Here is a 26,376-nt window from a genome sequence, read left to right as displayed (position 1 = left end):
TATCATTTCAACCCTAAATCAGTTGTCACGCCAATTTTTTTTACAGAATTACATAACTTCAATTTTTTTTCACACTTCACCTAAGTAACCATCATTTTAGTATTTTCAATATTCAATCCATATTCACATTTCCCCCTTGTCTCCAAATATCCTGAGGGAGGAAAATACATCAGTCGATAGCCAATAGAGGAGCACCCTCTATTCAAGTTTCACCCTTAACCTATTTGGGCCCAGAGAAAACCTGGGCAGGAGACTATTAAGAACACCAACCTCTAGCGTTCTAAAATGCGGAAATGCCAAAAGAGAGACTTCAAAAGTGGCCGTGGAGATCTATGGGAAATGTAGTCTTGAATCCTTAGGCTTCACCGCGTGGCACTCTGGGAAGAGAATTTGGGCCTCCTTCTGAGCTAGCGTAGTCGTAGCCCCGCCTCCTCATTCGTCTCGGATCTGCTGGCCAGCGGTTTGGGAGCCCACAGGTTTGCTCCGAAAGTAAAGGATGCGCACCTGGGGTGAGCGTCCAGGGGAGGTCTCTATGGGAGAGATGCGCTTGCGTCTGGGGATGGAAGCGGGAAATCTTTGGGACACCCCTGGTAGGCGCCCCGGCCAGCCCTCGGCCGCCGGAAGGCCGGTGGGGGCGTAGACTGAAGAACCCCGGCCCTCGGACTTGGGGCGCGCGGATGGGGCTGAGCCCGGTTCTGAGCAGGTGCTCGGTGAGAGCCTAGGTGTGCCGGGACCGTGTGGTCGGGCCGGCCTACTGCCCGACTTAGTGTTGGCGGGAGGGAAAGTGCATTTATAAAGCTGTTGGTGACCGTGAGTCTGCGGTGACAACCTGAGCTTCGGAGCCAGAAAAGGCCCGGGTACATTTCAGCAGAGACGATGGAAGGAATCTGGCAGAGAGTCAGGTTTCTCATCTCAAAATGGTATTATTAATATGACTGCTCCATGGGGTTGATTTGAAACTTAGATCGAAGTCATAACTTAGACAAGTGCCAAGCCCTACTCACTGAGTAAATAACAACTGCTCTTATAGTTAGAAGACACTGTGTTCTTTTCATTTCATTTCAACCGCTTAAAACAAAACAAAACAAAACAAAACTTAGGCTCAGCTTGGTTGAACGATGTGGTCAAGTTTGTCAGGTCACAAACTAGCCGTGAGGAAGTTTGGATTCAGGGGCAGGTGTGCTTTACTTCCAACCTCAGGCATTGTCTAAATATCACATCTGCCTAAAACCAGCATTGCAACACAGCACAACACAAAGTGGCCTGCCCCCAAGTCCCCAAGGATATAAGGGAAAGTGAATGTAGATGGAATCTGATGATGTGTCAAAGTATTCTGAGATTTTTAGTGTCTTTTCAGTCCCTTGGGTCAGACAGAGGTTCCTGACCCCTTCTGCATTGCCAGGCTGTCTTTAAGTCTGATATTATAACGAATTCCAAGAGTCATAGTTTTGCCCCTCAAATGAATTATTTTTTAGGTCCATGTCCCAATTGCCTTGAAACAAACCCTTGTGAGGTAGGAAGCAGAGGACCTCTGTGAACAGGAGTCTTACCTGGAAGAGAGGACGCCTCTGACCTTAAGACCTCTCTCTGGAGCTTCAGAAAGACAGAAGGGCCCAGAAAGGAGCAGATCCTAGATTTTCAGGGTCAGAAGCAGTTCCTGATCCCCTTGTCCAGAATAAGCTAGACTTAGTGATAACACCATCTTCAGAAGCCACCACACTGTGTGACAGTAGGGGATTTGGGCCAGCCTTGAGAAGAGTGATGTGAGCTGGGGTGGCCTGGTGGGGGCAGGCTACTCAGGAGAGGCCACTTCTTGGAGAGCTTATGAAGGCGAGGTCTGGGGGTACCCTTAACCAGGAAGAGGGAGAAAATTCTGCTTCCCTGAAATGGCCCCCACTCTGCAGATATTGTACTGCTGTCACACCTGTCCATCACCACATGTGACACTAATGATATTATCCTCACCTCACAGGATCTCAGAGCAGTGATAAGGAAAGTGTTTTCTAAAGTTACCTGCTTCTCTTTCGAAAGCTTTAAAGACATTGAACCTAAAAGGTTGAGTGACTTATCTGGGAAAACCCAGTTTGTGAGAGAGGAGAGTACAGTTTACTCTCTCATACATAAGTCACCAAAAACATCTTATCAAAGGGGCCTTTTGAAAAATACATAACAGCTGAAACAAACAATTAAAATTTCCTGTCTTGAAGCAGCCAATGTCTTTTAGTAGGCTTGTCGTGGATTGTCTATACCAGGCGGTAAATAATGTTACTGAGAAAAATAATGTAAATGATGCATGCAAGTTAATTTTACTGGAAGTAGTGTCTCATTCTTTGGTGTATTTTAATTCAACTAATCTTCTGTTGCTTTTCTTTGTGTCAGTCAGAAGGACACATGCATTATTGTTAAATCAGAGTTTATGTTTGCTCAGTATAAAACTGCAGATTTAAGCCCATGATCATTTTAGAGTCACACATGTGCTGCCTGTACATGATCCTTCTTATGCCTCTTCAACGTCCAGAGGGCCCCACGCCTGCAGGGAGAATGATCCTTGACTGAGGTGCTGAGATTTGGAGAAGTGAATGTAGGAGCTGTAAGGTCAGATCTCAGGACCTCTGTCTTCTTTCTGTCCCCTCAGCTGGACCACAGTTCTCTGCACTCTCCCAAGAGCCACAGAAAATGAACACACCTCAGGTGAGCTCTTCATTTATTCCCCACTTATTATATTGGATTTATGAGGTTTAGAAGGATCAGTGCATTAAATGGAAAAGGAGAACTAGAAATAGGTCACATCAGGGCACCTGGGTGGCTCAGTCGGTTAAGGGTCCGTCTTCTGCTCAGGTCATGATTTCGTGGTTCATGAGTTCAAGCCCCACATCGGACTCTGTGCCTGGAGCCTGCTCTGGATTCTCTGTCTTCCTCTGTCCCTCTGCCCTTCCCCTGCTCGTGCTCTGTCTCTCTCTCTCTCTCTAAAAAATAAATTAATAAACATTAAAAAGTTAAAAAAAAGAAATAGGTTTCATCAATCTTGAGTAAAAATATACACTGTTTTACTATCAACTGTGAAGTCTGCCCTCAGCTTTTGGAAGGAAACCTTTGTTAGGGTAGGGTTAAGTTCCCTCCATGTACCAGTTTGCTAAGATTTCATGTTAGTCATAAATATACATTGAATTATTGATTACCTTTTGTGTATGTATTAGAATAAAACTATAGCTTATTTCCTTTAATCTAGAAATACTGTAAATAGTGTATTTTCTAATTTTAACTTGAATTCCTGTATAGATCCTCATTGCTAATAAGTGTGGTAAGTTGCTTCTAACGTATTTTCCTCAGGCTTTTTGCTAATGCTATATTCAGGGTTTTTATCTCTGTATCCACAAGTTGGTTTAGACTCTACCTTCTTGTTTTTCTGTCCAATTATGGTATCATGGTCATAGTCTCATGAAAGTAAGTGGAGAACTTTTCTGCTTTTCTTTTGTAGGAATTTAGATGAGAAAATTGTATTACATGAGGATTTTGTAAAATTCACTTATAAAGTTGGACCTTACACAGGTTTTTTGCATGGATGTTTGGTTGTTGACTTGTTAGTCATAAGACTATACTGGATTTGTATTTGTATTTGTATTTTTTTCTTTTAAAGACTTGCAGCCCCCTCCCCCCCCCCTTTTTTTAAGTTTAGAGAGAGTGTGCATGAGCAAGGAGTGGGGCAGAGGGAGAGAGAGAGAGAAAGAGAGAGAGAGAGAGAGAGAGTCTCAGACTCCGTGCTAAGTGCAGAGCCTGGGAAGGGGCGCAATTCCATGACCCTGGCATCATGACCCGAGCTGAAATCAAGAGTCGAATGCTCAACCGACTGAGCCAGCTAGGCACCCTGTATTTTTTTCTTAATATAATTTTTGTCATTACATTTTCATAGAAAATTGTCCATTTTTATTTGCATTTTTACATGTATTTTCATGTACTAATTAATAGTATTCTCTTAGGATTTCAAAATCTTTGTTGTATTAGTAATTCCTTCTTTGATCAGCTTTTAAATTTTATTTTAGCATAAAGGCCGCTAATCAGAAAAACACAAAATAGATTCTAGTTGGCCCAGTCCAAATCTAGAATTTCAGGGTCTAAGGGTCTTAATATTTTATGCTGGCAGCAGACTCTAAATATTGGGAATAGAAGAACATATACTTGCTGTATTGTGCTCTCTACCTTTGTATACCCACCTCTCAGCACCCTGTCTTGACAAAAATATACTTTCTCCATTGAGTTACCTTGGCATCTGTGGGAAACCAATTAGTAATGCATGTCTGAGTCCAGAATAGAGTCTGGACTCTATTCACTTCTGATGATCTGTGTTAATCCTTTTGCTAATACCATACTACCTTGATGACTGTCTCTTAACAGTAACTCTTGAAATCAGATAATGTGAGTCTTCCAACTTTGTTGTTTTTCTAACTTGTTTGGGATATTCTAAGTCCTTACTTCTTTGTAGACAGTTTTGAAAATCAGCTTGTCTATCTCAAAAAAAGCCTGCTGAGCTTTTGATTTTGATTGCACTGAATCCACAGTGTCTGTAATGTAGATCAACTTGGGAAGAATTAACATCTTGATCGTAATGAGTCTTCCAATTCATGAACACAGTATCTCTTTCTGTTTAGTTAGGTGATATGGAGGATTTTGAGGGTTTTGGGTTTTATCTTTCTATGTCAAAAGGATAATTTTGACTACAGTTCACAAGAATAATACTGTCTACTATCTGAAGACAGACTCTAGACTAGAAGTGGGAACAATATAGGAGCCTACTTCTATAATACTACCAAGAAATGATGATCGTAAGGGTGTTAGTTACTTTGAAGTGGTCCAACTCTGGATGTAATTTAGGGTAGAGCTAACAGTCTGAGAGTATGTGTTTCTTTTCTACAGCCTTGCAAATAGAGCATGCTGTTAAATTTACCAAATTTTTAGCAATGTGATTTTAAAGATTGTTTCGTTTTAATAAGCCTTTCTCTTCTCATGAGTGAGGTGTGGAACATTTTTTTTGTTTGTAATTCATTTATATTTCTTTCTTGTTGAACTTGTTTATCCCTTGCCTGTCTTCCTATTGATGTGCTGATTTTAATTACTGTATCCAGTATGTCATTATAGCGTCTTTTCTGTAATATAAATTGCACAATTTTCCTGAAGTTTTTTGCAGTTTTGCCTTGCTCATGTTTTTTGTTTTTTTTTTGTCATAAAGGCCTTTGATTTTTATGTCAAATTTAGCATTTTTTTTCATTTATGATTCCTAGATTTTCAGTCATAGTTGGGTATTTCCCACTCTAACATTGTAAAATAATTGTTCTGTGTAGTACTCTGGAATTTATTTTTTACATTTAGATCTTGAATACATTTTAATTTTTTTTAATGTTTTATTTATTTTTGAGAGAGAGAGGGCATGCGCATGAGCTGAGGAGGGGCAGAGAGAGGGGACAGAGGATCTGAAGTAGGCTCTGTGCTGACAGCAGAGGGCCTGATGTGGGCCTCGAACTCACGAACCATGAGATTGTGACCTGAGCCGAAGTTGGACGTTTAACTGACTGAGCCACCCATGCACCCCCCATTTTAATTTTTATCCTGCTGTGTGATACAAGGTATAGATTAGTCTTTTCCCAGATGGCCATCTAGTTACCCTGTGACATTTTTTTTGTATAGTCTTTTTTCACTCATTTGAATGACGTCACCTATATTCAAATAAGAAATTTACTCTATTAATTATTCTTCCTATTACACACTTGGTTCTAGGTCATCTTGGATGTCTTTTCACACTCTTATCATTTCCCTGCTACTTCTGCCCACTTCTATGTTTGTATTAGATTGTGACCAGCATTGTCCTGTTTTGCTTATCTAATACCATCTTACCCACTGTCTTCCAGAATTTGTTAAGATTTTCAGGCCTTCTGCTGGGGTATTTCTCTGTGTTTCTCTTTTGTCATGCTTTTTTTTTTTTTTTTAATTTTTTTTTCAACGTTTTTATTTATTTTTTGGGGGACAGAGAGAGACAGAGCATGAACGGGGGAGGGGCAGAGAGAGAGAGGGAGACACAGAATCAGAAACAGGCTCCAGGCTCTGAGCCATCAGCCCAGAGCCCGACGCGGGGCTCCAACTCACGGACCGCGAGATCGTGACCTGGCTGAAGTCGGATGCTTAACCGACTGCGCCACCCAGGCGCCCCTGTCATGCTTTTATAGTAGGTTTTGTATTTTACCTGACTGTGGTTTGAAGGCAGGGATGTACTCAGTCTATTCCTTGAACTAGAGGAATCATGCTTATAATTCTCTTTTCTCTTAATTTCTAGTACTCTAGTCTTTCCAATTTCTCCTTCTGCCATTTCAGAATTCTTTCTCAGCCTTCATGGCCTTTCATTTTCTACCTGCCTCTTAAATTTTGGTATTTCCTTGAATTCCTTACTTGGTCCTTTTCTTTCCTGTTTCTCTGTTCTTTTTGAGCCATTCCTTTTTCTCTGATGACTTCAGTTATCATCTTTAAAATCTTCATTTTCATTTTAGACCTCTCTCTGTTCCAAAATCATGCAACCAGCAATGAAATAAATAATTCCATCTGTATGTTCCACAGGTGTTTTGAGTACAAATGAAGAACATCTGCCTCACCATGAGCCAACCTCTGATCCTTAATTGTTCTTCCAGTCTCTGCATATGACATCAATATACCCAGTTGCTTGTGTAGCATCTCTGTATATAGTTGCACAGGAAAATAATGACCAGGTTTTGTTTCTTGTAGGGATTAGTTTCCCATTTTTCATCATGCCTGAGTATAATTTATGTCTTAAATTGGGTCTTTGTTTTGCTGTTTAAGACATTGCCCACTGTTAATATAGATCAGTGATTCCTAACTGGAGTCAATTTTGCTCCCCAGAAGACATTTGGCAATGTTTGGAGATATTTTTGATGGTCACAACTGGGCATGTGGCTGGCATCTAATCAGTAGAAGATAGGGATATTGATAAACATCCTAAAACATACAGGACAGTCTTCCACAAAAATAACATTATGTAGTCCACATTGTTGGTAGTGCCGGGTTGAAGGAATCCTGTTCTAAAGCATTGCTCCTGAAATATGAGTCTGGTGGTGGGTAAATACTCCCCCAGTCTTACATGTATCTCTTCATTGGTTCTCTATTACCCCCACACAGATCTCCAGGTTGGGATGTGTATAATCTATAGAGTGCTCAGTGTAATCTGTTTGTGTAGGGGAAATGTATACAGGAACCCTATTTGTAATAACTTTACCTAAAAAAAAAAGACATTAAGCTTTCTTATTATATTAAGTGACAATATACGTATGTAAATTAAAAGTAAATATAAGTAGGGGAGCGTTGGTGGCTCAATCAGTTAAGTGTCCGATTCTTGATTTCGGCTTAGGTCATGATCTCTTGGTTTGTGAGTTCGAGCCCTATGTAATGCTCTATGCTGACAGCATGGAGCCTGCTTGAGATTCCTTTTTTCCCCCTCTCTCTTTCTGCCCCTCCCCATGTGCGTGCACATGTTCTTTCTCTCTCTCTCTCTCTCTCTCTCTCTCAAACTTTAAAAAAAAGTAAATATAAATAAACCCAAGCACGAGAATATATATTTTTTTTTTTTACTAATCATGTGCATATCCCCAAAGTATAAGACAGAGTTAGGGCCATGATAGTTATATCCTTTATAGCATTTTGTTTTAAACTCTAAAACAGTAAACATAGTAAGACTTAGTTTCCAAAAGTTTTTTCCATGTCCCTGATTCTGGACAGATTTATTAGAATTGTGCTGTTAACAGGCATCAGTGTCATTCAAGGACATAACTGTGGAGTTCACCCAGGAGGAGTGGCGGCAAATGGACTCTGCTCAGAGGACTCTGTACAGAGATGTGATGCTGGAGAACTACAGCCACCTGGTCTCAGTGGGTAAGCAGACCTTACCATGTGACTCTCTTTCAACTGCGTATTCTGGTTTTTATTTTTAAAATGTTAATCACTTTTGCTGAAGTATAAATGATACAATGATATAATGAGGTATAAATAATATATATTATATCATTGTAGCCTCTTTTCTGTAATATAAATTGCCTTTTCACCTTGTTTCCTTTGGTGTCCAGAGGCTTTTTTAGTTTGAAGTAGTCTCACTTGTAATTTTTGTTGCCTGTGCTTCTGGTATCATATCCAATAAACAATTGCCAACACTGATGTCAAGGAGCTTTCTCTCAATGTTTTCTTCTAGGGAGTTTTAGGATTTTCAGGTCTTACGTTTAAGTCTTTAATCCATTTTGAGTTTACTTTTTTATGTAGTTTAAGAGTCCATTTTCATTCTTCTGCTTCTGGATATCCAGTTTTCCCAGTACCATTTATTGAAGAAACTGTTCTATTTCCATTGTGTATTCTTGATACCATGTTTAAGACCAGTTAACTATAGACGTATGGATATATTTCTGTGTCCTCTGTACTACCCATTGGTCTAAATGCCTATTTTTATGCCAGTACCATACTGTTTTCATTATTCTAGTTTTGTGTAGCATATTTTGAAGTTTGGAAGTGTGATGCTTTTGCAGGATTTTTTACTTCATTACACGGGGTTTGTTATCTCACCACTTCAGGAATGAAGAGGTATACACAAAATGAGCAGCAAGCAAAAGTTTATTAGAGTATAAGAGCAGAAAGGAAGAATGGTATGAAAGCTGTTTACATTCACTTTCGAATGCCCACAGACTTTAGGCAATGGACTTTGTTTTATAAGGTTCTAGTGGTGCCCCCCCACCCACTTCCTTCCCCCTTAATCATTCTCAGGTTCTACCATTATTGGCTTGATAGCTTTAGATGCTGAGTTGTCCATTCCTGATTGACTCAGTTCCATTGTATGAGGGGTGTGGCCATATCATTCCTTGTGGGTCATGTGTTTTATGGTCTACTTATTTTTAGTTAGGTCTTTTATCAAATTCCTGAGGGAAACCTGAGGGGAGTAAGTGGTGTCTCTTACATTCTTAGGAGGATCCTTATGCCAAGGGGATTTGCTGTGGTCAGACACTCCCAGCATTGTTCTAAAATATGTGTTTTTCCCCACCCAGGGACCTCCAGTCCCAACCTTTCTCTCTCTGCCTACTGAATCCTATCTTTTCCTATCATAAGCTTCCAACATTGTTCTTTCTCAAGGTTGCTATGGCTGTCCAGGGTCTTTGTGGTTATGTATGAATTTTAGGATTTTTTTTGTACTTTTGTAAAGAATACCATTGGGATTTTGATAGGAACTGCATTGAATCTGTAGATCACTTTGGATACTAGGGACATTTTAACAGTACTAATTCTTAAATCCATGAATATGGAATGTTTTTCCATACATCTGTATCTTCTTTTTTTTCCATCAATGTTTTATAATATTTAGTATACAAGTCTTTCAGCTCTTTGGTTAAGTTTATTCCTAAGTATTTTTAAATTTTCTTTTCAGATAATTCATTGTTCATATATAGAAACTATGTTGATTTTGAACCCTCCAATGGTACTAAATTTTTTAGTTTTAATAGGTTTTTAATTTTTATTTTTTAATGTTTATTTATTTATTTTTTAGAGAGTTTGAGCACAAGCAGGGTAGGGGCAGAGAGAGAGAGGGAGAGAGAGAATACCAAGCAGGCTCCATGCTGTCAGCACAGAGCCTGACTTGGGGCTCAAATTCACAATCGGTGAGATCATTACCTGAGCTGAAATCAAGAGTTGGCCACTTAACCGACTGAGCCACCCTGGCGCCCCAACAGTTTTTTTTTTTTTTTTTAGTTGAGTCTTTAGGGTTTTCTACCTATAGAATCATATCATCTGCAAACATAATTTTACTTTTTCCCTTCAGTTTTAGATACCTTTTATTTCTTTTTCTTGTCTAATTGCCTTGGATAACATTTCCAATAGTATGTTGAATAGAAGTGCTAATGGTGGGCACCCTTGCCTTCTACTGGATCTTACAGGGAAAGCTTTCAGTATTCCCCCATTGATTGTGATGTTAGCTGTGGGCTTTTCATATATGCCTTTATTGTATTGAGGAAATTTATTTTGTTGAGAATTTTAATCATGAATGAATGTTGAGCTTTGTCAAATGCTTTTTCTCTGTCTTTTGATATGCTAATATGGTTTTTTTTCCTTTCATTTCTTTGTATGGTGTATTACATAGATTGATTTGCATGTAAACAACCTTGTGTCCCAGGGATAAATCCTACTTGTTAATGATATAAGATCCTTTTAAATGTGCTATTAAATTCAGTTTGCTGGTCTTTAAGAATTTTTGAATCTGTGTTCATCAAGGATATTAGCCTATAGTTTTCTTTTCTTGTGATGTCTTTCTTTGGATTTACAATTGGGGTGATGGTGGTCTCACAAAATGAGTTTGGAAATGTTCTTTTTTCCATTTTTTGAAGGAGTTCAAGAAAGATTGGTATTCTTTAAATGTCTGGTAGAATTCGGTTGTTGAGCCATGTCACCCCGGACTTTTCTTTGTCAGGAGATTTTTGATTACTGATTCAATTTCCTTATTTGTCATTAGTCTGTTTAAGCTTTCTCTTTCTTCTTCTTCCTTTTTTTTTTTTCTTTGAGAGAGAGTGCACATGTGCTCATGCACGCACAAGAGGGGGAAGGGGCAGAGAGAGAGAGAGAGAGAGAGAGAGAGAGAGGATCTTAAGCTGGCTCCACGCCCAGTGCAGAGCCCGGCACAGGGCTTGATTTCACAACTGTAAAATGAAGAATCAGATGCTTAACCAACTGAGCTACCTAGGTGCCCCTCTGTTTCTTCTTTATCCATTCATCTATTTATTCATCTTGTATATTTTTAGGAATTTATCCATTTCTTCTAGGTGAATTTGTTTGTATAGTTGTTCATATTAATCCTTTATGATCCTTTTTATTTGTGAAGAATCTGTTGTAATATCTCTTTTCATTTTTTATTTTGAGTCTTTTGTCTTTTTTTAGTCTAAAAGGGATTTGTTCATTTTGTTTATTTTTTCAAAACACCAACTGTTAATTTTGCTCATTTTTGTATTCTCTTCTCTGTTACATTTATTTCTGCTCTAACCTGTATTATTTCCTACCTTCTTGGCTCAGTTCTTCTTTTTCTAGTTCCTTAAGATGTAAACTTGTTTATTTGATTTTTAAAATTTTTTAATGTAGGCATTATTGCTATAAACTTCCTCCTAATACTGCTTGTGCTGTATCTTGTAACTTTCAGTACATTGGGTTTTTGCTTTTACTTGACTCAAGATACTTTGTATGTTACTTTTCCTTTCTGACCCAGTGTTTATTCAACTTTGTTGTTTAGCTTCCACATTTTTGTGATTTTTCCTATTTTCTTGCTGTGTTGATTTATAGTTCAGAAAAGATACTCAGAATGATTTCAGTCTTCTTAAATTTAAGATTTGTTTTGTGACCTAACATAAGATTTATCCGGGACAGTAATGTGTATACTGGAGAAAATGTGTTTTCTTTTGATGGATGGAAAGTTTTGTATATGTCTGCTAGATCCAGTTGATCTATTGTGTTGTTCAAGTCAGCTGTTTCTTTCTTTATTTTTATGTCTAGATTCATTACCCATTATTGTAAGTGAAGTACTGAAGTTACCTACTTCAGTAATGAAGCAATGAAAATTGCTCTCAGCTTCTCTCTTTAGATCTATTTGGACATACCTCAGAGATTTTGCAGGTTCAATTCCAGACCATCACAATGAAATGAATACTACAATACAGCAAGTCAAATGAACTTTTTGGGTTCACAATGCATTATAAAAGTTATGTTTACGCTATGCTGTAGTCTATTAAGTATGTAATAGCATTATGTCTAAAAAACAATGTACATGTCTTACTTAAAAAAAAAAACTGTTGCTGAAAAACTGCTAATCATCATCTGAGCTTTCAGGAAGTCATTATCACTGATAACAGATTGCCATTAACAAAAATAATAATAATGAAAGGTTTTTTTAATTTTAATTCCAGTATAGTTAATATACAGTGTTCTATTAGTTTCAGGAGTACAATGTAATAATTCAGCAATTCTGTACATTACTCCGTGCTCGTCAAGATAAGTGTACTCTTAATCCCCTTTACCTATTTCACCCATACGTCCCTCCACCCACCTCCCCTCTCCTAACCATCAGTTTGTTCTCTATAATTGAGAATCTGTTTTTTGTTTTTTCTTTTTTTCTTGTTCATTTGTGGTTTTTTTCCCTTAAATTTCATATATTAGTGAAATCACATGGTATTTGTCTTTTTCTGATTGACTTATTTCATTTATTAGCATTATACCATCTAGTTAGTTCCATGTGTGTTGTTGCAAATGGCAGGATTTCATTCTTTTTTAAGGCTGAGTGATATCCCATTGTATGTATATACCATACCTTCTTTATCCATTCATCAATTTGTGGACACTTGGGGTGCTTCTATATCTGGGCTATTGTAAATAATGCTGCCCTAAACATAGGGCACTTCTTCCACTACTGGGTGGAATTACTTGATCATATGGTAATTCTTTTTTTTTTTTTTTTTTTTGAGTAACCTCCATACTGTTTTCAACAGCTATACTAGTTTACATTGCTACCAACAGTGCACAAAGGTTCCTTTGCTCCATATCCATTGTTTCTTGTGTTTTTGATTTTAGCCATTCTGATAGGTGTGAGGTGATGTCTCATTGTGGTTTTGATTTACATTTCCCTGATGATGAGTGATGTTGAGCATCTTTCCATTTGCTGCTGGCCATTTGTATGTCCTCTGTAAAGAAATGTCCATTCATGTCATCTGCCCATTTTTAATTGGATTATTATTTCTGTGTGTGTGTGTGTTGAGTTGTAGAAGTTCTTTCTATGTTATTATTAACTGCTTTATGTGTTTGGGTGCTTCAATATTGGGTGCATAAGTATTTAAAATTGTTATATCTTCTTATTGGATTGTTCCCTTCACAATTAAATAGTGTCCTTGTTACAGTCTCTGTTTCAAAGTGTATTTTGTCACTGGTTACCAGAACAGAAGTGGATGTGGGGGATGGATTAAATAGGTGATGGGGATTAAGGAGTATACTTCTTGTGATGAACACTAGGTGGTATATGGAAGTGTTGAATCCAGGTGTATATTATACATCTGAAACTAATATTAGATTGTATGTTAACTAACTATAATTTTAAAAAAGCTAAAAAAATAAAATAGTATATATTGACTATTTATTAAATAAATAAAGTCTATTTTGTCCAATATAAATATTGCTACCCTATCTTTCTTTTCACATCCATTTGCATGATAAATACTTCTCCATCCCTTCATTTTCAATCTGCATGTGTCTTTAGGTCTGAAATAAGTTTCTTGTAGGCAGCATATTGATGGGTCCTGCTTTTTTATGCATTCTGTCAACCCATGTCTTTGATAGGAGCATTTAGTCCATGTACGTTCAGTGTAATTATTGAAAGGTATGTACTTCTTGCCATTTTTTTGCTTGTTTTATGGTTGTTTTTGTTGTTCTTTGTTCCTTTCTTCTCTTGCTCTCTTCTCTCACTGCTTGCTTGCTTCTTTAGTGATGTACTGGGATTCCTTGCTTTTTATTTTTTGTGTATCTATTACTGATTTCTGGTTTGTGTTACCATTCAATTTGTATGTAACATCCTTTGCATATATCAGTTTATATTAAGTTGATGGTCACTTAAGTTTGAACCCATTCTTTACTTCCTTCCACCCCATTTTAGGTGTGTGTCACATTTTACATCCTTTTATTTTGTGAGTCCCTTGACTGATTTTTATAAGTACATTTATTTTTACTGCTCTTGTGCTTCCTACTTTTTTTTTTATTTAAATACAAGTTAGTTAACATATAGTGTAATAATGATTTCAGGAGTAAAATTTAGTGATTCATCACTTACATATAATACCCAGTGCTCATCCCAACAAGTGTCCTCCTTAATGCCCATTGTGCTTCCTACTTTCCTTACTCCTACTTAGGGTCTTTTTTTTTTTTTCCCACATAAAGAGTCTCCTTTAACATTTTGTTGTTATTTGTTTGTTTGTTTATTTTGAGAGAGAGTGAAAGCAGGTGGGGGAGGGGCAGAGAGAGCATTCCTAGCAGGCTCTGTGGGGCTCAATCCCACAACCATGAGATCATGACCTGAGCTGAAATCAAGAGTCAAACACTTTAACTGGCTGAGCCCCCAATGCCCCATTTCTTTCAAGGCTGATTATTGGTCATGAATTCCTTTAGCTTTTGTTTGTCTTGGAAACTTTCTGTTTCCTCTTCTATTCTGAATGATAGCCTTGCTAGGTAGAGTATTCTTGGCTACAAGTTTTTTTCCTTTCAGCACATTAAATATATCATGCTACTCCCTTGTTGCCTACAAAGTGTCTTGCTGAAAACTCAGCTGATAGTCGTAAGGGGTTTACCTTGTATATGACTGTTTCTTTTCTCATGCTATTGAAATTCTCTCCTTATTACTACTTTTGCCATATTAATTATTGTGTGTCTTAGTGTGGACCTATTTGGGTTGCTTTTATTCAAGACTTTCTGTGTCTCCTGGGTCTGGATTTTTCTTTTCTTCCCAGGTTTGGGAGTTTTCAGCTATTTCTTCAAAATTTCTGCCACCTTTTCTCTCTGTTATTATGCTTGATGATGTTGCTGAGTTTCCTAAATCTATTTTCATTTTGTATTACTTTTTTTCTCTTACTGTTCAGTTTGATTGCTTTCCATTACTGTGTCTTCCAGGTCACTGATCTATTCTTCTCCTTTCTCTAGGCTACCATTCATTCCATCTAGTGTATGAACAAAAAAAAATTTTTAATGTTTATTTATTTTTGAGAGAGAGAGAGAGCATGAGTGGGAGGTGGGGCACAGAGAAAGAGAGGGAGACACAGACTCCAAAGCAGGCTCTAGGCTCTGAGCTGTCAGCACAAAGCCCGATGGGAGGCTCAAACCCACGAACTGCGAGGTCATGACCTGAGCCAAAGTTGGACCCTTACTGACTGAGCCACCCAGGCGCCCCTCCATCCAGTGTATTTTGAATTTCATTTTTTGAGTTCTTTATCTCTGATTGGTTCTTTTTTATGTTTACTGTCTCTTTGTTAAGGATTTCCTAGGGGCGCCTGGGTGGCGCAGTCGGTTAAGCATCCGACTTCAGCCAGGTCACGATCTCGCGGTCCGTGAGTTCGAGCCCCGCGTCGGGCTCTGGGCTGATGGCTCAGAGCCTGGAGCCTGTTTCCGATTCTGTGTCTCCCTCTCTCTCTGCCCCTCCCCCGTTCATGCTCTGTCTCTCTCTGTCCCAAAAATAAATAAACGTTGGAAAAAAAAAAAAAATTTAAAAAAAAAAAAAAAAAAAGGATTTCCTGAGGTCCTGTGAGTATCTTTATGACCATTACTTTAATTTCTCTATCGGGCATATTATTTGTCTCCATTTTGCTTATGTCATTGTGATTTTTGTCCTGTTCTCTCATTTGGGACATATTCCTTTGCTTATTTTGCCTGACTCTCTGTGTCTGTTTCTGTATTAGGAAAGTAAGCTGCATTTCCTGCTCTTGAAAGTAATTGCCTTATGAAAAAGAGGTTCTATAGTGTCCTGCAGTGAAGTGTCCCTTGATCACCAGAACCTGGTGCTTCAAAGGTGTCTCCTATGTGTGTTGCTTGTGCTGTCTGTTGTGGCTGAGCCACCTTTCCTTCAGTCCAGTTGTCTTCAATGTCTCTCTGCCTGTTGTGTACAGGGTGTGGTCCTGGTGGTATTAGTGGTCACTCTGGGGCTGCCTTGGGCTTGACGTGAGTTAGACCAGCTATTTGCCAGAGATGCAGCAGCATTGAACTGCAGGTTACTTTCCCTGTTTTGTCCCCTGAGAAGCTTTCTGTGGTGGGTGGAGCCTGCAGTCAGACCAGCTGTCTGCCCCCACTGGGCCATAGTCTATTTTATGTGGTTATCTTTCCCTCTCCCAGGGGCAGGAGTCACTGTGGAGTGTTGCTGACCCTTGTGTGGCTGCTTGCACACTACCAGGGTTGTGGCAGTGCTTTGGATGGGCTCTGGCCAAGAGTATATTGGCCACAGAAGTACAGGAGATGGAGGTTGGGGGTGGGATGCACTGTGTTAACAAGGTTTGGAAGGGTCTTCTGTGGAAAGAGAGCTGGAGCTGGCTGGAGGGGGTGAGTCCACAGGGAAACGGGGCTGGGGGTTCACTATTAGCAAGTGTGGAAGTGAATGTTGGCACTGTGCTGGTTCCCACATGTTGCTTTGCTGGGGGGTAGGAGAGAAATGGCACCTGCCAACTCCTTTATTCCTGGAAAAGTCTCCCAATGATCCCTGTCCCTCTAGCACAGGCTGCAAGATTAGTAAACAAATTCCCTCCTATATACCCCAGGCTGTTTTTAAACTGCTGCTCCTGGGGCGCCTGGGTGGCGCAGTCGGTTAAGCGTCCGACTTCAGCCAGGTCACGATCTCGCGGTCTGTGAGTTCGAGCCCCGCGTCAGGCTCTGGGCTGATGGCTCAGAGCCTGGAGCCTGTTTCCGATTCTGTGTCTCCCTCTCTCTCTGCCCCTCCCCGTTCATGCTCTGTCTCTCTCTGTCCCAAAAATAAATAAACATTGAAAAAATAAATAAATAAATAAATAAATAAACTGCTGCTCCTGTGTGATATCACTGCAGGACTGTTTGTTGTGCTGTTTTTGTTGGACTGTTTTTAAGGATGGGGACTCAGTTTCCTCTCAACCCCCTGCTCTCCCAGAGATTAGGCTACTGATTTTTAAAGTTCTAGGTGTTAAATCCCATTGATTGTAAGAACTCAGGAGATTTGGTTCCTCTGTTTTTTTTTAACATTTATTTTTGAGAGAGAGAGAAGTGGGTGGGGGAGGGGGAGAGGGAGAGAGGGAGAGAGAGAGAATGAGTAGGGGAGGAGTAGGAGGAGGGGAACAGAGGTTCCAAAGCAGGATCCACACTGACAGCAATGAGCCTGATGTGGGCTCAGACCCATGAACTGTGAGATCATGACCTGAGCCGAAGTTGGATGCTCAACCAACTGAGCCACCCAGGTGTCCCAGATCCTCAGTTTTTAAAGCCAAATGTTACAGGGATTCATCGTTCCCATGTGGACTCTGCAGTATGCATCTGTTTCTCTCTCTTGACATCCACGCTCTTGGCATCCTTCCCTTCTTGTTCTACACTCTTGGCATCCTTCCCGTCCCATGGGCCATTTAGCTCCTGACTGCATCTTTGGCCTTCCTACCCTCTTCCATGTGGTGTCTTCTCTACCCTTAGTTGTGGAGTTTGTTCTGCCAGTCCTCAGTTGTTTCTGGGTTACTTACATTAATGTGAATGTTATCTAGTTGTGTCCATGGGGTGAGGTGAGCTTAGGGTCCCCCTACTCTGCCATCTTCCTTGGAAGTCCTAATGAAAACATCTGAAATATTTTGAGAATTACCAAAATGTGATACAGACACAAAGTGAGTGAATACTATTGAAAAAATGGCACCAATAGACTTCTCAGTGCGGGGTTGCCACCAGCCTTCAATTTATGCAAGGTGCAATATCAGTAAAGTGCAATAAAGCAAAGCACAATAAAATGAGATAAGCCCATACGTGCGTGTGCGTGCATACATTCTGATGTTAGGAGTGTATATAATTGTGATACCTTCCTGTCAAATTGATCCTTTTATCATTATGTAGTGACTTAGTTTCTGGAGAGTTTTTCACTTTATTTCCATTTTGTTGGTACAAGTATAGCCACTCTGCTTTCTTTTGGTTGCTATTTACATAAAATATCTTTTTCCATCCATTCTCTTTCAGTCTATATGTGTCCTTAAATCTAAACTTAGTTGCCTATAGACAGCCTGTCTCTAGGTCCTGTGTGTGTGTGTGTGTGTGTGTGTGTGTGTGTGTGTGTGTGTGTGTTTAATTCATTTAGCTATTCTATGCCTTTTCAATTGGGGGTTTAATCTGTTTACATTTAACTACTGATAGGTGATGACTTATGGCATGTTGTTAAATTGTTTTCTGTCTGTTTTGTGGGGGTTTTTTTTTTTGTCCTTTTCTTCTTGTCTTGCTGTCTTTATTATTTAAAGATTTTTTTAATGTCATTTGCTTGGATTTTTTTTTTTTTTTCAACGTTTATTTCTTTTTAGGACAGAGAGACAGAGCATGAACGGGGGAGGGGCAGAGAGAGAGGGAGACACAGAATCGGAAACAGGCTCCAGGCTCTGAGCCATCAGCCCAGAGCCCGACGTGGGGCTCGAACTCACGGACCGCGAGATCGTGACCTGGCTGAACTCGGATGCTTAACCGACTGCGCCACCCAGGCGCCCCTGCTTGGATTTTTTTTTATCTTCTGTGTATCTATTATAGATGTTTTGTTTGTAGTTAACTTGACTATTGCATAAAATGTCTTGTAGTTATAACCATCTATTCTAAATTAATAACAACTTAACCTCAGTTGCACATAAAAATTGTACTTTTACTCTTTCTCTCACAATTTATGTTCTTGTCAGAATTTCTTCATACTATATATCCATTAACAAATTTTTAAATTAGTTAAAAGTAATTTACATACCACTATTACAGTGTTATCATATTCTATGTTTGGCCTATTTATTTTTATTAATGAGCTTTATGCTTTCATATACTTCTGTGTTTTCATTTTGAAGAATTCCTCTGATTAAGTGTTTCTTGTAAAGCAGATCTAGTGGTAATAAACTCCCTTGGTTTTTGTTTGTTTGGGAAATATTTTAATCTCTTCATTTGTAAAGGATAATTTTGCCAGGTAAGGTATTCTTGGTTGGAAGGCTTTTTCTTTTAGTATTTTTGAATATATGATCCCACTCTCTCCTAACCTGCAGGGTTCCTGCTGAGAAATCTACTAATAGTCTTACCTTCTATTTGATGAGTCACTTTTTGCCTGCTGCTTTCAAAATTCTCTTTGTGACTTTTGACAATTTGATGATAATGTAACTTGGTGTGCTCTTATTTAAGTTGATCTTATTTAGGGTTCTTGGAGCTTAATGAATCTGGATGTCCATTTCCCTCCCTAGATTTGAGACCTTTTTAGTCATGATTTCTTTAAGTAAACCTTATGTCTCTTTCTCTCTTCTCCTGGGACTCCTAGAATGTGTGTATTGGTTCTTTTGTTGGTGTCCCATAAATCCCAAAGGTGTTCTTCACTTTTTTTCATTGCTTCTTCTTCTCTGACTAGATAATTTCAAATGACCTATCTTCAGATTTACAGATTATTTCTTCTTGATGAAGTCTGCTGTTGACATTCTCTATTACTGTGTTCTTTAGCCTCAGAATTTGTTGGTTTTTAAAAATTTTTTACTTTTATGATTTGTCTTTGTTGAACTTCTCATTTTGTTCGTGAAATATTTTCCTGGTTTCACTGAGCTATCTGTGTTCTTTTTTAGCTTGCTGATCTTTTTTAAAACAATTATTTTTAATTCTTTGCCAGCCAGTTCGTAGATCTCCATATCTTTGGGGTTACTGTAAATTTATTCCTTTTTTTTTTTTTTTTTGGTAGTTTCATGTTTGTTGAGTTACTATAAATTTCTCTCTTTCTTTTGGTAGTCTCATGTTTGTTTTGTTTCTCATGTTCCTTGTAGTTTTGTGCTGATGTCCTTTGTAGGAGCATTCACTTCTTTTAAGCTTACAGACTGGATTCAGTAAAGAAAGACCTTTACTTAAGGGTGGGTATGAGGGGGCTAGTTGGGTCGTGTATGGAAGCTGCATCCCTGGCAGGGGTGGGCAGCATACTGTGGACTTAGGGCAGCTCCATTAGCTGAAGTCAGCACTGAGATTGTTGGCAGTGAAGGCTGCAAATGTCTATAGCAGCAGCAAGAGCTTCTGGGGTCCTGGTGACAAAGGCTGTTGGACTGCCCCTGGTCTCCGTTCCCCACTGATGGATATCATGGCCATGAGGCTCTCTTTTGGTGCCAGGGTGCAGACACACAGAATGGCAGCACCAAAGTCCAGGACTCAAGTATGTGTTTGGTATGGCCAGGGTGCCATGGCTCCAGCCCCAAAGGGAACACAGTAGTGTCTCCTGCTCCAGAGGGTTACAACAGCATGGACTCTGGGCAGCATAGGCAAAGACTAGAGGTGTCCTTATTGGAGAAGGTTGCAAGCTGTCTTTTGTGACAGTGAGGACTGTTAAGGTTGTTGGTAACAAAGGAGGTCCTTTCTGCTCTTCTTTTTCCCTAACAAAGGAATATGGCTGAGGGAATTCCTCCTGGCACCAAAGGGTGCCATGCTACAACATGGGGTAATACATGTAAGATGTTTTCTGTGCTTTTCTATGCCACTGTCCTCAGTTTTTGCACTCTACTAGGTTGCTACAATGTGTTAATTATACTCTAGAGCTGACCCAGATCTATTTTCATCAATGGATAGTTGTTAGATCATTATTGGGAAACAACAGCTCGGACCTCCTAGTCTACCCTCTTACACTGGAGTCTTCTTCACTTTTTTTTATGATTACATTTTCATGATTTGTTTATTTTATAATTAGAAATTTGTACCTTTTAACTCACATCACTTATTTCAAGCCCCTTTACCCCCTGCCTGTGACAATCACCAACCTATTCTCTGTATCTGTGCACTTGATTTTTGTTTTTAGATTCCACATATGAGATCATATCCTGTTTATCTTTCTCTGTCTGAATTATTGTACTTAGCATAATGCTGTCAAGATCCATTAATGTTGTCACAGATAGCAAGATTTCATTCTTTTTTAGGGTTGAATAAAATTCCATCTAAATAAATTAGTACAAATATATATAAATACATTTTCTTATCCATTTGCTTATCAGTGGACACTTGGGTTATTTCCATTTTCTTGGCTATCATAAATAATGCCAAGTGAACACGGGGGTTAATATGTCTCTTCTAGTTAGTGTTTTCATTTTCTTCAGATACTCAGAAGTGGAATTGCTGAATCATATGGTAGCTCTACTTTTAATTTTTGAGGAAACTCCATACTGTTTTCCATTGTGATTGTACCAATTTACATTCCCATCAACAGTGCACGAGGATTTCCTTTTCTCCCCATACTCGCCAACACTTGTTATTTCCTATCCTTTTGATAATAGCCATTCTAACAAGTGTGAGGTGATAACTCATTTCGTTTTGATTTTCATTTCCCTGATTACTAATCATGTTGATCACATTTTCATGTATTCGTTGGCCATCTATGTGTCCTCTTTGGGAAAATCCATTCAGTTGCTCTGCCCATATTTTATTTTATTTTGTTTTTATTTTTTTAATATTTATTCATTTTTGAGAAAGAAACAGAGCGTGAGCAGGGTAGGGACAGAGAGAGAAGGAGACACAGCAGGCTCCTGGCTCTGAGCTGTCAGCACAGAGCCCGATGCAGGGCTTGAACTCACAAACCATGAGATCATGATCTGAGCTGAAGTCAGACACTTAACTGCCTGAGCCACCCAGGCGCCTCTGCCCATATTTTAAATAAATTGTTTGGTTTTTGCTGTTGAGTTGTAGGAGTTCTTTATATATTTTGGATATTAATCCCTTATCAGATATATGGTTTTCAAGTATTTTCTCCCATTCAAATAGGTTGCTTTTTTCATTTTGTTGATGGTACCTTTATTGTGCAGAAGCTTTTGTTTTATGTAGTCCCATTTGATTTTTTGCTTTTTTGCTTATGCTTTTGATGTTGAATCCAAAAAAGTCCTCACCAAGACCAGTGTCAAGGACCAAGCCTTTGTTTCCTTCTAGGAGTTCTATGGCTTTAGGTCTTAAATTCAAGTTTTTAATCCATTATGAGTTAATTTTTGTATATGGTTTAAGATAATGGTCCAGTTTCATAGTTTTACATGTGGCTGTCCAGTTTTTCCAATACCTATTTAAGAGACTGCCCTTTCCCTATTGTATATTTCTTGGCTCTTTTGTAGTGAGTTGATAGACTATATATGCATAGGTTTATTTCTGGGCTATTTCATTGCTCTGTGTATCTGTTTTTGTGCCAATACCATACTATTTTGATTACTACAGCTTTGTAATACAGTTTGAAATCAGGGAGTGTGATGCCCCTAGCATCTTTCTCAAGATTGCTTTGACTCTTTGGGGTCTTTTGTGATTACATACAAATTTTAGAATTGTTTCTTCCAGTTCAGTGAAAAATGCCATTGGAATTTTGATAGGGATTGCATTGAATTTGCAGATTGCTTTGGGTAGTATGGACTTTTTAACAGTATTAATTATTCCACTCCATAAGCACAGAATATCTTTCCATTTATTTCTCTTAATTTTTTTCATCAATGCCTTATAGTTGTCACTGTATAGGTTTTTTACCTCTTTGATTAAATATATTCCTAGGTATTTTATTTTTTTATTATAACTGGGATTGTTTTTGTTTTTTTCTTCTGATAGCTTGTGTATAGAAACACACCAGTTTTCTGTATCTTGATTTTTATATCCTACAACTTTACTGAATTCATGTATTCAAAGAGTTTTTTGGTAGAGTCTTTAGGGTTTTCTATGTATAATGTGTCATTTGCAAATAGTGACAGTTTTACTTCCTTACTGATTTGGATGCCTTTTATTTCTTTTCCTTGCCTAATTGCTGTGGCTAGGACTTCCAATAGGATGTTAAATAAATTAGTGAGAGTGGGCATCTTTTTTCCTGATCTTAGAGGAAAAACTCTCAGCTTTTCACCATTCAGTATGATATTAGCTCTGGGCTTGTTATATATGGCTTCCATTATGTTGAGATACATTCCCTCTGTACTCATTTTGTTGAGAATTTTTTTATCATAAATGGACATTGAATTTTATCAGATACTTTTTCTGCATATTGATATGACCACATGATTTTTATTCTTCATTTTGTTAATATGGTATATCTCATTGATTGATTTCCAAATATTGAACCATCCTTGCATCTTTGGAATAAATTTTACCTGATCATGCTATATGATCCTTTTAGTGTGTTGTTGAATTCAGTTTGCTAATATTTTGTTGAGGACTATGTATGTTCATCCAGAATATGGGCCTGTAATTCTCCTTCTTGTGGTGTTCTTGTCTGGTTTTGGTATCAGAGTAATGCTGGCCTCAAAATGAATTTGAAAGTGTTCCCTCCTCTTACTTCACGTTGTTGTTGTTGCTTTACCATTGAATTTTGTGAGTTCATATAGTCTAGATATAAGTTTTTTGTCAAATGTATAATTTGTACATTTTTATACTAGTCTGTGCCTTGTCTTCTCATCCTCTTCATAAAGTCTTTAGCAGAGTGTAAATTTTTAATTTTGATGAAGTCCGATTTATCAGAGTGTTTTGTTGTTGTGTCTAAGAATGCTTCACCAAGTTTTTGGTCCAAAGGTTTTCTCCACATTTTAAAAAATTAGGTCATTTTACATTTACATTTACATTAATGGTGCATTTTGAGTTAATTCCTGTATAGTGAAGTTTACGTTGAGATCATTTTGTTGCCTGTGGATATCTACTTGTTCTGTACCATTACCTTTCTTCCATTGAATTTTTTCCTTTGTCAAAAATCAGTTGGCTGTATTTTCATTGGTTAGTTTCTGGGTTTTCTAAATCAGGTAAAGTGATGCTTCCCAAATCATACTTCTTCAACATTGTTTTATCTCTTCTGGTTACTTCAGCTTTACATATAAATTTAGAATAATGTTGTGTTTTTTAAAATCTTACTTGCTCTGGCAATTACATTTAATGTATCAGTTTCCAATTCTTATAAGAGTTAATATCTGTACTGTGTTACAATCCATAAACAAATGATATATACTTATTTAGATCTTTGATTTCTTTTATCAGGGTTTTATAGTTTTCAGGATAAAAGTCCTGTACATGTTTTATTCAATGTATACCTCAATCAGTAATCAATTTTTGATTATTTTGAGGGATTGTAAACGGCATTGTATTTTACTTTGTTTTCTTATCAGTTGCTTGTTTATAGAATATTTTTATATGTCCTTTTATGCTGAGAGCTTGCTGAACTTTCTTAGGAGTGGTAACAGCAGTGGTAATTTGCCTTGTTTCCACTCTTAGAGGGAAAGCATCAGTCTTTCACCAGGTTATATTATTTGGAAAGAGGTCTTTTACATTCTTCATCAACTTGAGGAAGCTCTCTTATTTCTCCTATTTTCAGTTTTCAGAGAGTATTTCTTATGAATGGATTTTGAATTTTGTCAAAAAACATTTTTGTATCTACTTGCTATAATTTTATGGTTTTTCTTATTTATCTCATTAATGTGGTAGACTACATTGAATGATTTTTAAATACTGAATCAGCCTTGCATACTTGGAATAAACCTTACTTGGTCATGTCATATAATTCTTTTTTTGTTGCTAAATTCTGTTTGCTAATATTTCTTTTAATGTTTATTTATTTTGAGAGACAGAGCGAGCGCAACCAGGGGAGGGGCAGAGAGAGAGAATCCTAAGCAGGCTTTGCACTGTCGGCACAGATCCCAACCAGGGACTCAAACTCAAAAACCATGAGATCATGACCTGAGTCCAGATCAAGAGTTGGATGCCTAACCGACTGAGCCACTCAGGTGCCCCATGTTTGCTAATATTTTTAAAGTAGTTTTGCATCTCTATTCATGAGATAAATTGGTCTATGGTTTTACACTGTCTTTGTCTTAGTATTCACATCAGGATAATGTTGACCTCATAAAACTGGTCTGAAATTGTTCTCTCCTTTCTATTATCTGGAAGAGATTGTGTGAAAATTATGTTTATTTTCCTTTAAATGTTTGGTAGAATTCTTTTTTTTTATAGTAAAAAGCTTTAATAGACTGAATGTGTTTTTATAGGCAACCAATTAGCAGATTAATGAGCCATTTAACTTTCTTTACTTAAAACCAATAGTCAAGAAAGATGAACCCAAAATGCATCCTCTTATACTGACCAACATAACTAAGTACAAATGAAGTCAGTGGCATACCCCCACTAGCATGCTGCGCTGTATGTCAATAAAACAAGCCCTCCCCCGCCCCAAGCCCTGGCCCCCTGGCAAACATGGATAAATGATGGTGCACTGCACAATGATACCATTAGGTGAGAACTTTGGTTCGTATAGTTGGGTGCCACAGAGGTTGCACTGAAAACCCGCAGCCTGGGCACCCGAAGTCAGTCAGCCATGGTAAGCTCGTGGCATCAGCCGTGCTCCTTCCATAACACCAGGTGAATACTGTGGTCAGGCATGCTAGTGGCAAAGACCAAGCCCATGTCATTGTGCCCATCCAGTCCATTGAGCCAGGATGCTTCGCCCACCAGGAAGCTTGAGCCTCTCTTTGATTTCCTGTACTCTGGCAAAGGCCAGTGGCTAATCAGTCTCTCTGTCCTCAAGTCCATGATATACAGGTAGCGGTTGTCAAACAGCAGGGCAAAGATATCTCCAAAGCCAAGCAAGGCCAAGTTTGCTATCTCAGGAGTCTTGATGACCCTGAGAATATCGTAACTGGCAAAGTCCCACTGGTAGAGACCCAGCGCGGAACTACAGACAGTGTATTTGCCATCAAAATGAAGTCTTGGCTGCAGGCAGATACTCCTTTCCTCAGAGACAGACAATGTCTTCAAGCATTTGCAGTTAATTTCTCTCCCAGTCGGCCAAATCTTGATCTCATATTTGTCCACACTTAAGAGTATGTAGTCTCCAGGGCTGTGCAAAAGAGACTTGACTTTGCACTTCTGCAAAACCACCTGTATAGAGAAGTCCATCTTTGTAGTAAGTGCATACACTGTGGCACTGTGTCCAAATAATGATGAGGTCTCAAAGGTTTCATGGTCCTCCAGTTGCTTCATTCTCAAAATAGCCTTCAAATAAACCTTCTTCCAGTGCAAAGCGTCCTGAGCAGAATCATCTATCTGCCAGCCCAAATTTTTACATGCAGTCTGCCACACCTCTGTACAGGCACTTATCACCTTATTCCACTGTTTAGAGACAAGGCAGCATGCGAGTAAAGTCTGGGGATCGAGCCATTTTAACAAAAACTGAGCTCCAGGTGAAGGAGTTTGAGCAAGTCCCGCTTGAGGAGAGGCTCCAGGTTATTGGAGAGATGCCTGAGCTGGACTGCCCCACTCAGACTAATCAGGTGATCCAGAGTTCCATTTTTTTCTGCAAGTCCGTCAGAGAAAGAAATGTAACAGAAATGTTATCAAGCCATGTCTCAAAGTCCTTTCTTTCCATAAGGTTATGGAAAAATTTACCTGAGCCAGCGTCTCGGGGCCCGGGACCTCGCGCCGGGCTCACACCGACTAGGCGCGCTCCGGCCACCAGAGCCTCGTAGCGGCCAGGTCCGCTCCGCGGCCATGGTGCTTGGACCAGCGGCCGCCTCTCGGGGTCTGCAACCTGTTTGGTAGAATTCTTTAGCAAAAGTATCTGTTCCTGGAGATTTTTTTTGTGTGTTTAAATTACAAATTCAGTTT

The 26,376-nt window shown here is 38.7% G+C and overlaps 2 protein-coding genes across 2 annotated transcripts in view; one reads left to right on the top strand and one right to left on the bottom strand.

Moving 5' to 3' along the window:
* Positions 1-399: 399 nt before the first annotated feature.
* The window catches only part of ZNF782 (zinc finger protein 782), a 133,248-nt gene continuing 107,271 nt past the window's right edge, over positions 400-26,376 (top strand). The window contains 3 exon segments of the mRNA XM_045468057.1: positions 400-509; positions 2,636-2,691; positions 7,800-7,926. Coding sequence (XP_045324013.1) covers positions 497-509; positions 2,636-2,691; positions 7,800-7,926 — 196 coding nt within the window. The 5' untranslated portion in view covers positions 400-496.
* LOC123593667 (F-box/WD repeat-containing protein 2-like) lies at positions 25,087-26,277 on the bottom strand. The gene is given in 3 exon segments (XM_045469941.1): positions 25,087-25,937; positions 25,940-26,063; positions 26,066-26,277. Coding segments are annotated over 3 exon segments (1,029 nt in total). The 5' UTR covers positions 26,138-26,277; the 3' UTR covers positions 25,087-25,104.

Source organism: Leopardus geoffroyi, chromosome D4 (genome assembly GCF_018350155.1).
Source record: "Leopardus geoffroyi isolate Oge1 chromosome D4, O.geoffroyi_Oge1_pat1.0, whole genome shotgun sequence".
NCBI classification, from domain to species: Eukaryota; Metazoa; Chordata; class Mammalia; order Carnivora; family Felidae; genus Leopardus; species Leopardus geoffroyi.
The sequence above is the reverse complement of the archived record's forward strand: the minus strand, read 5'-3'. Positions and strand labels throughout refer to the sequence as shown.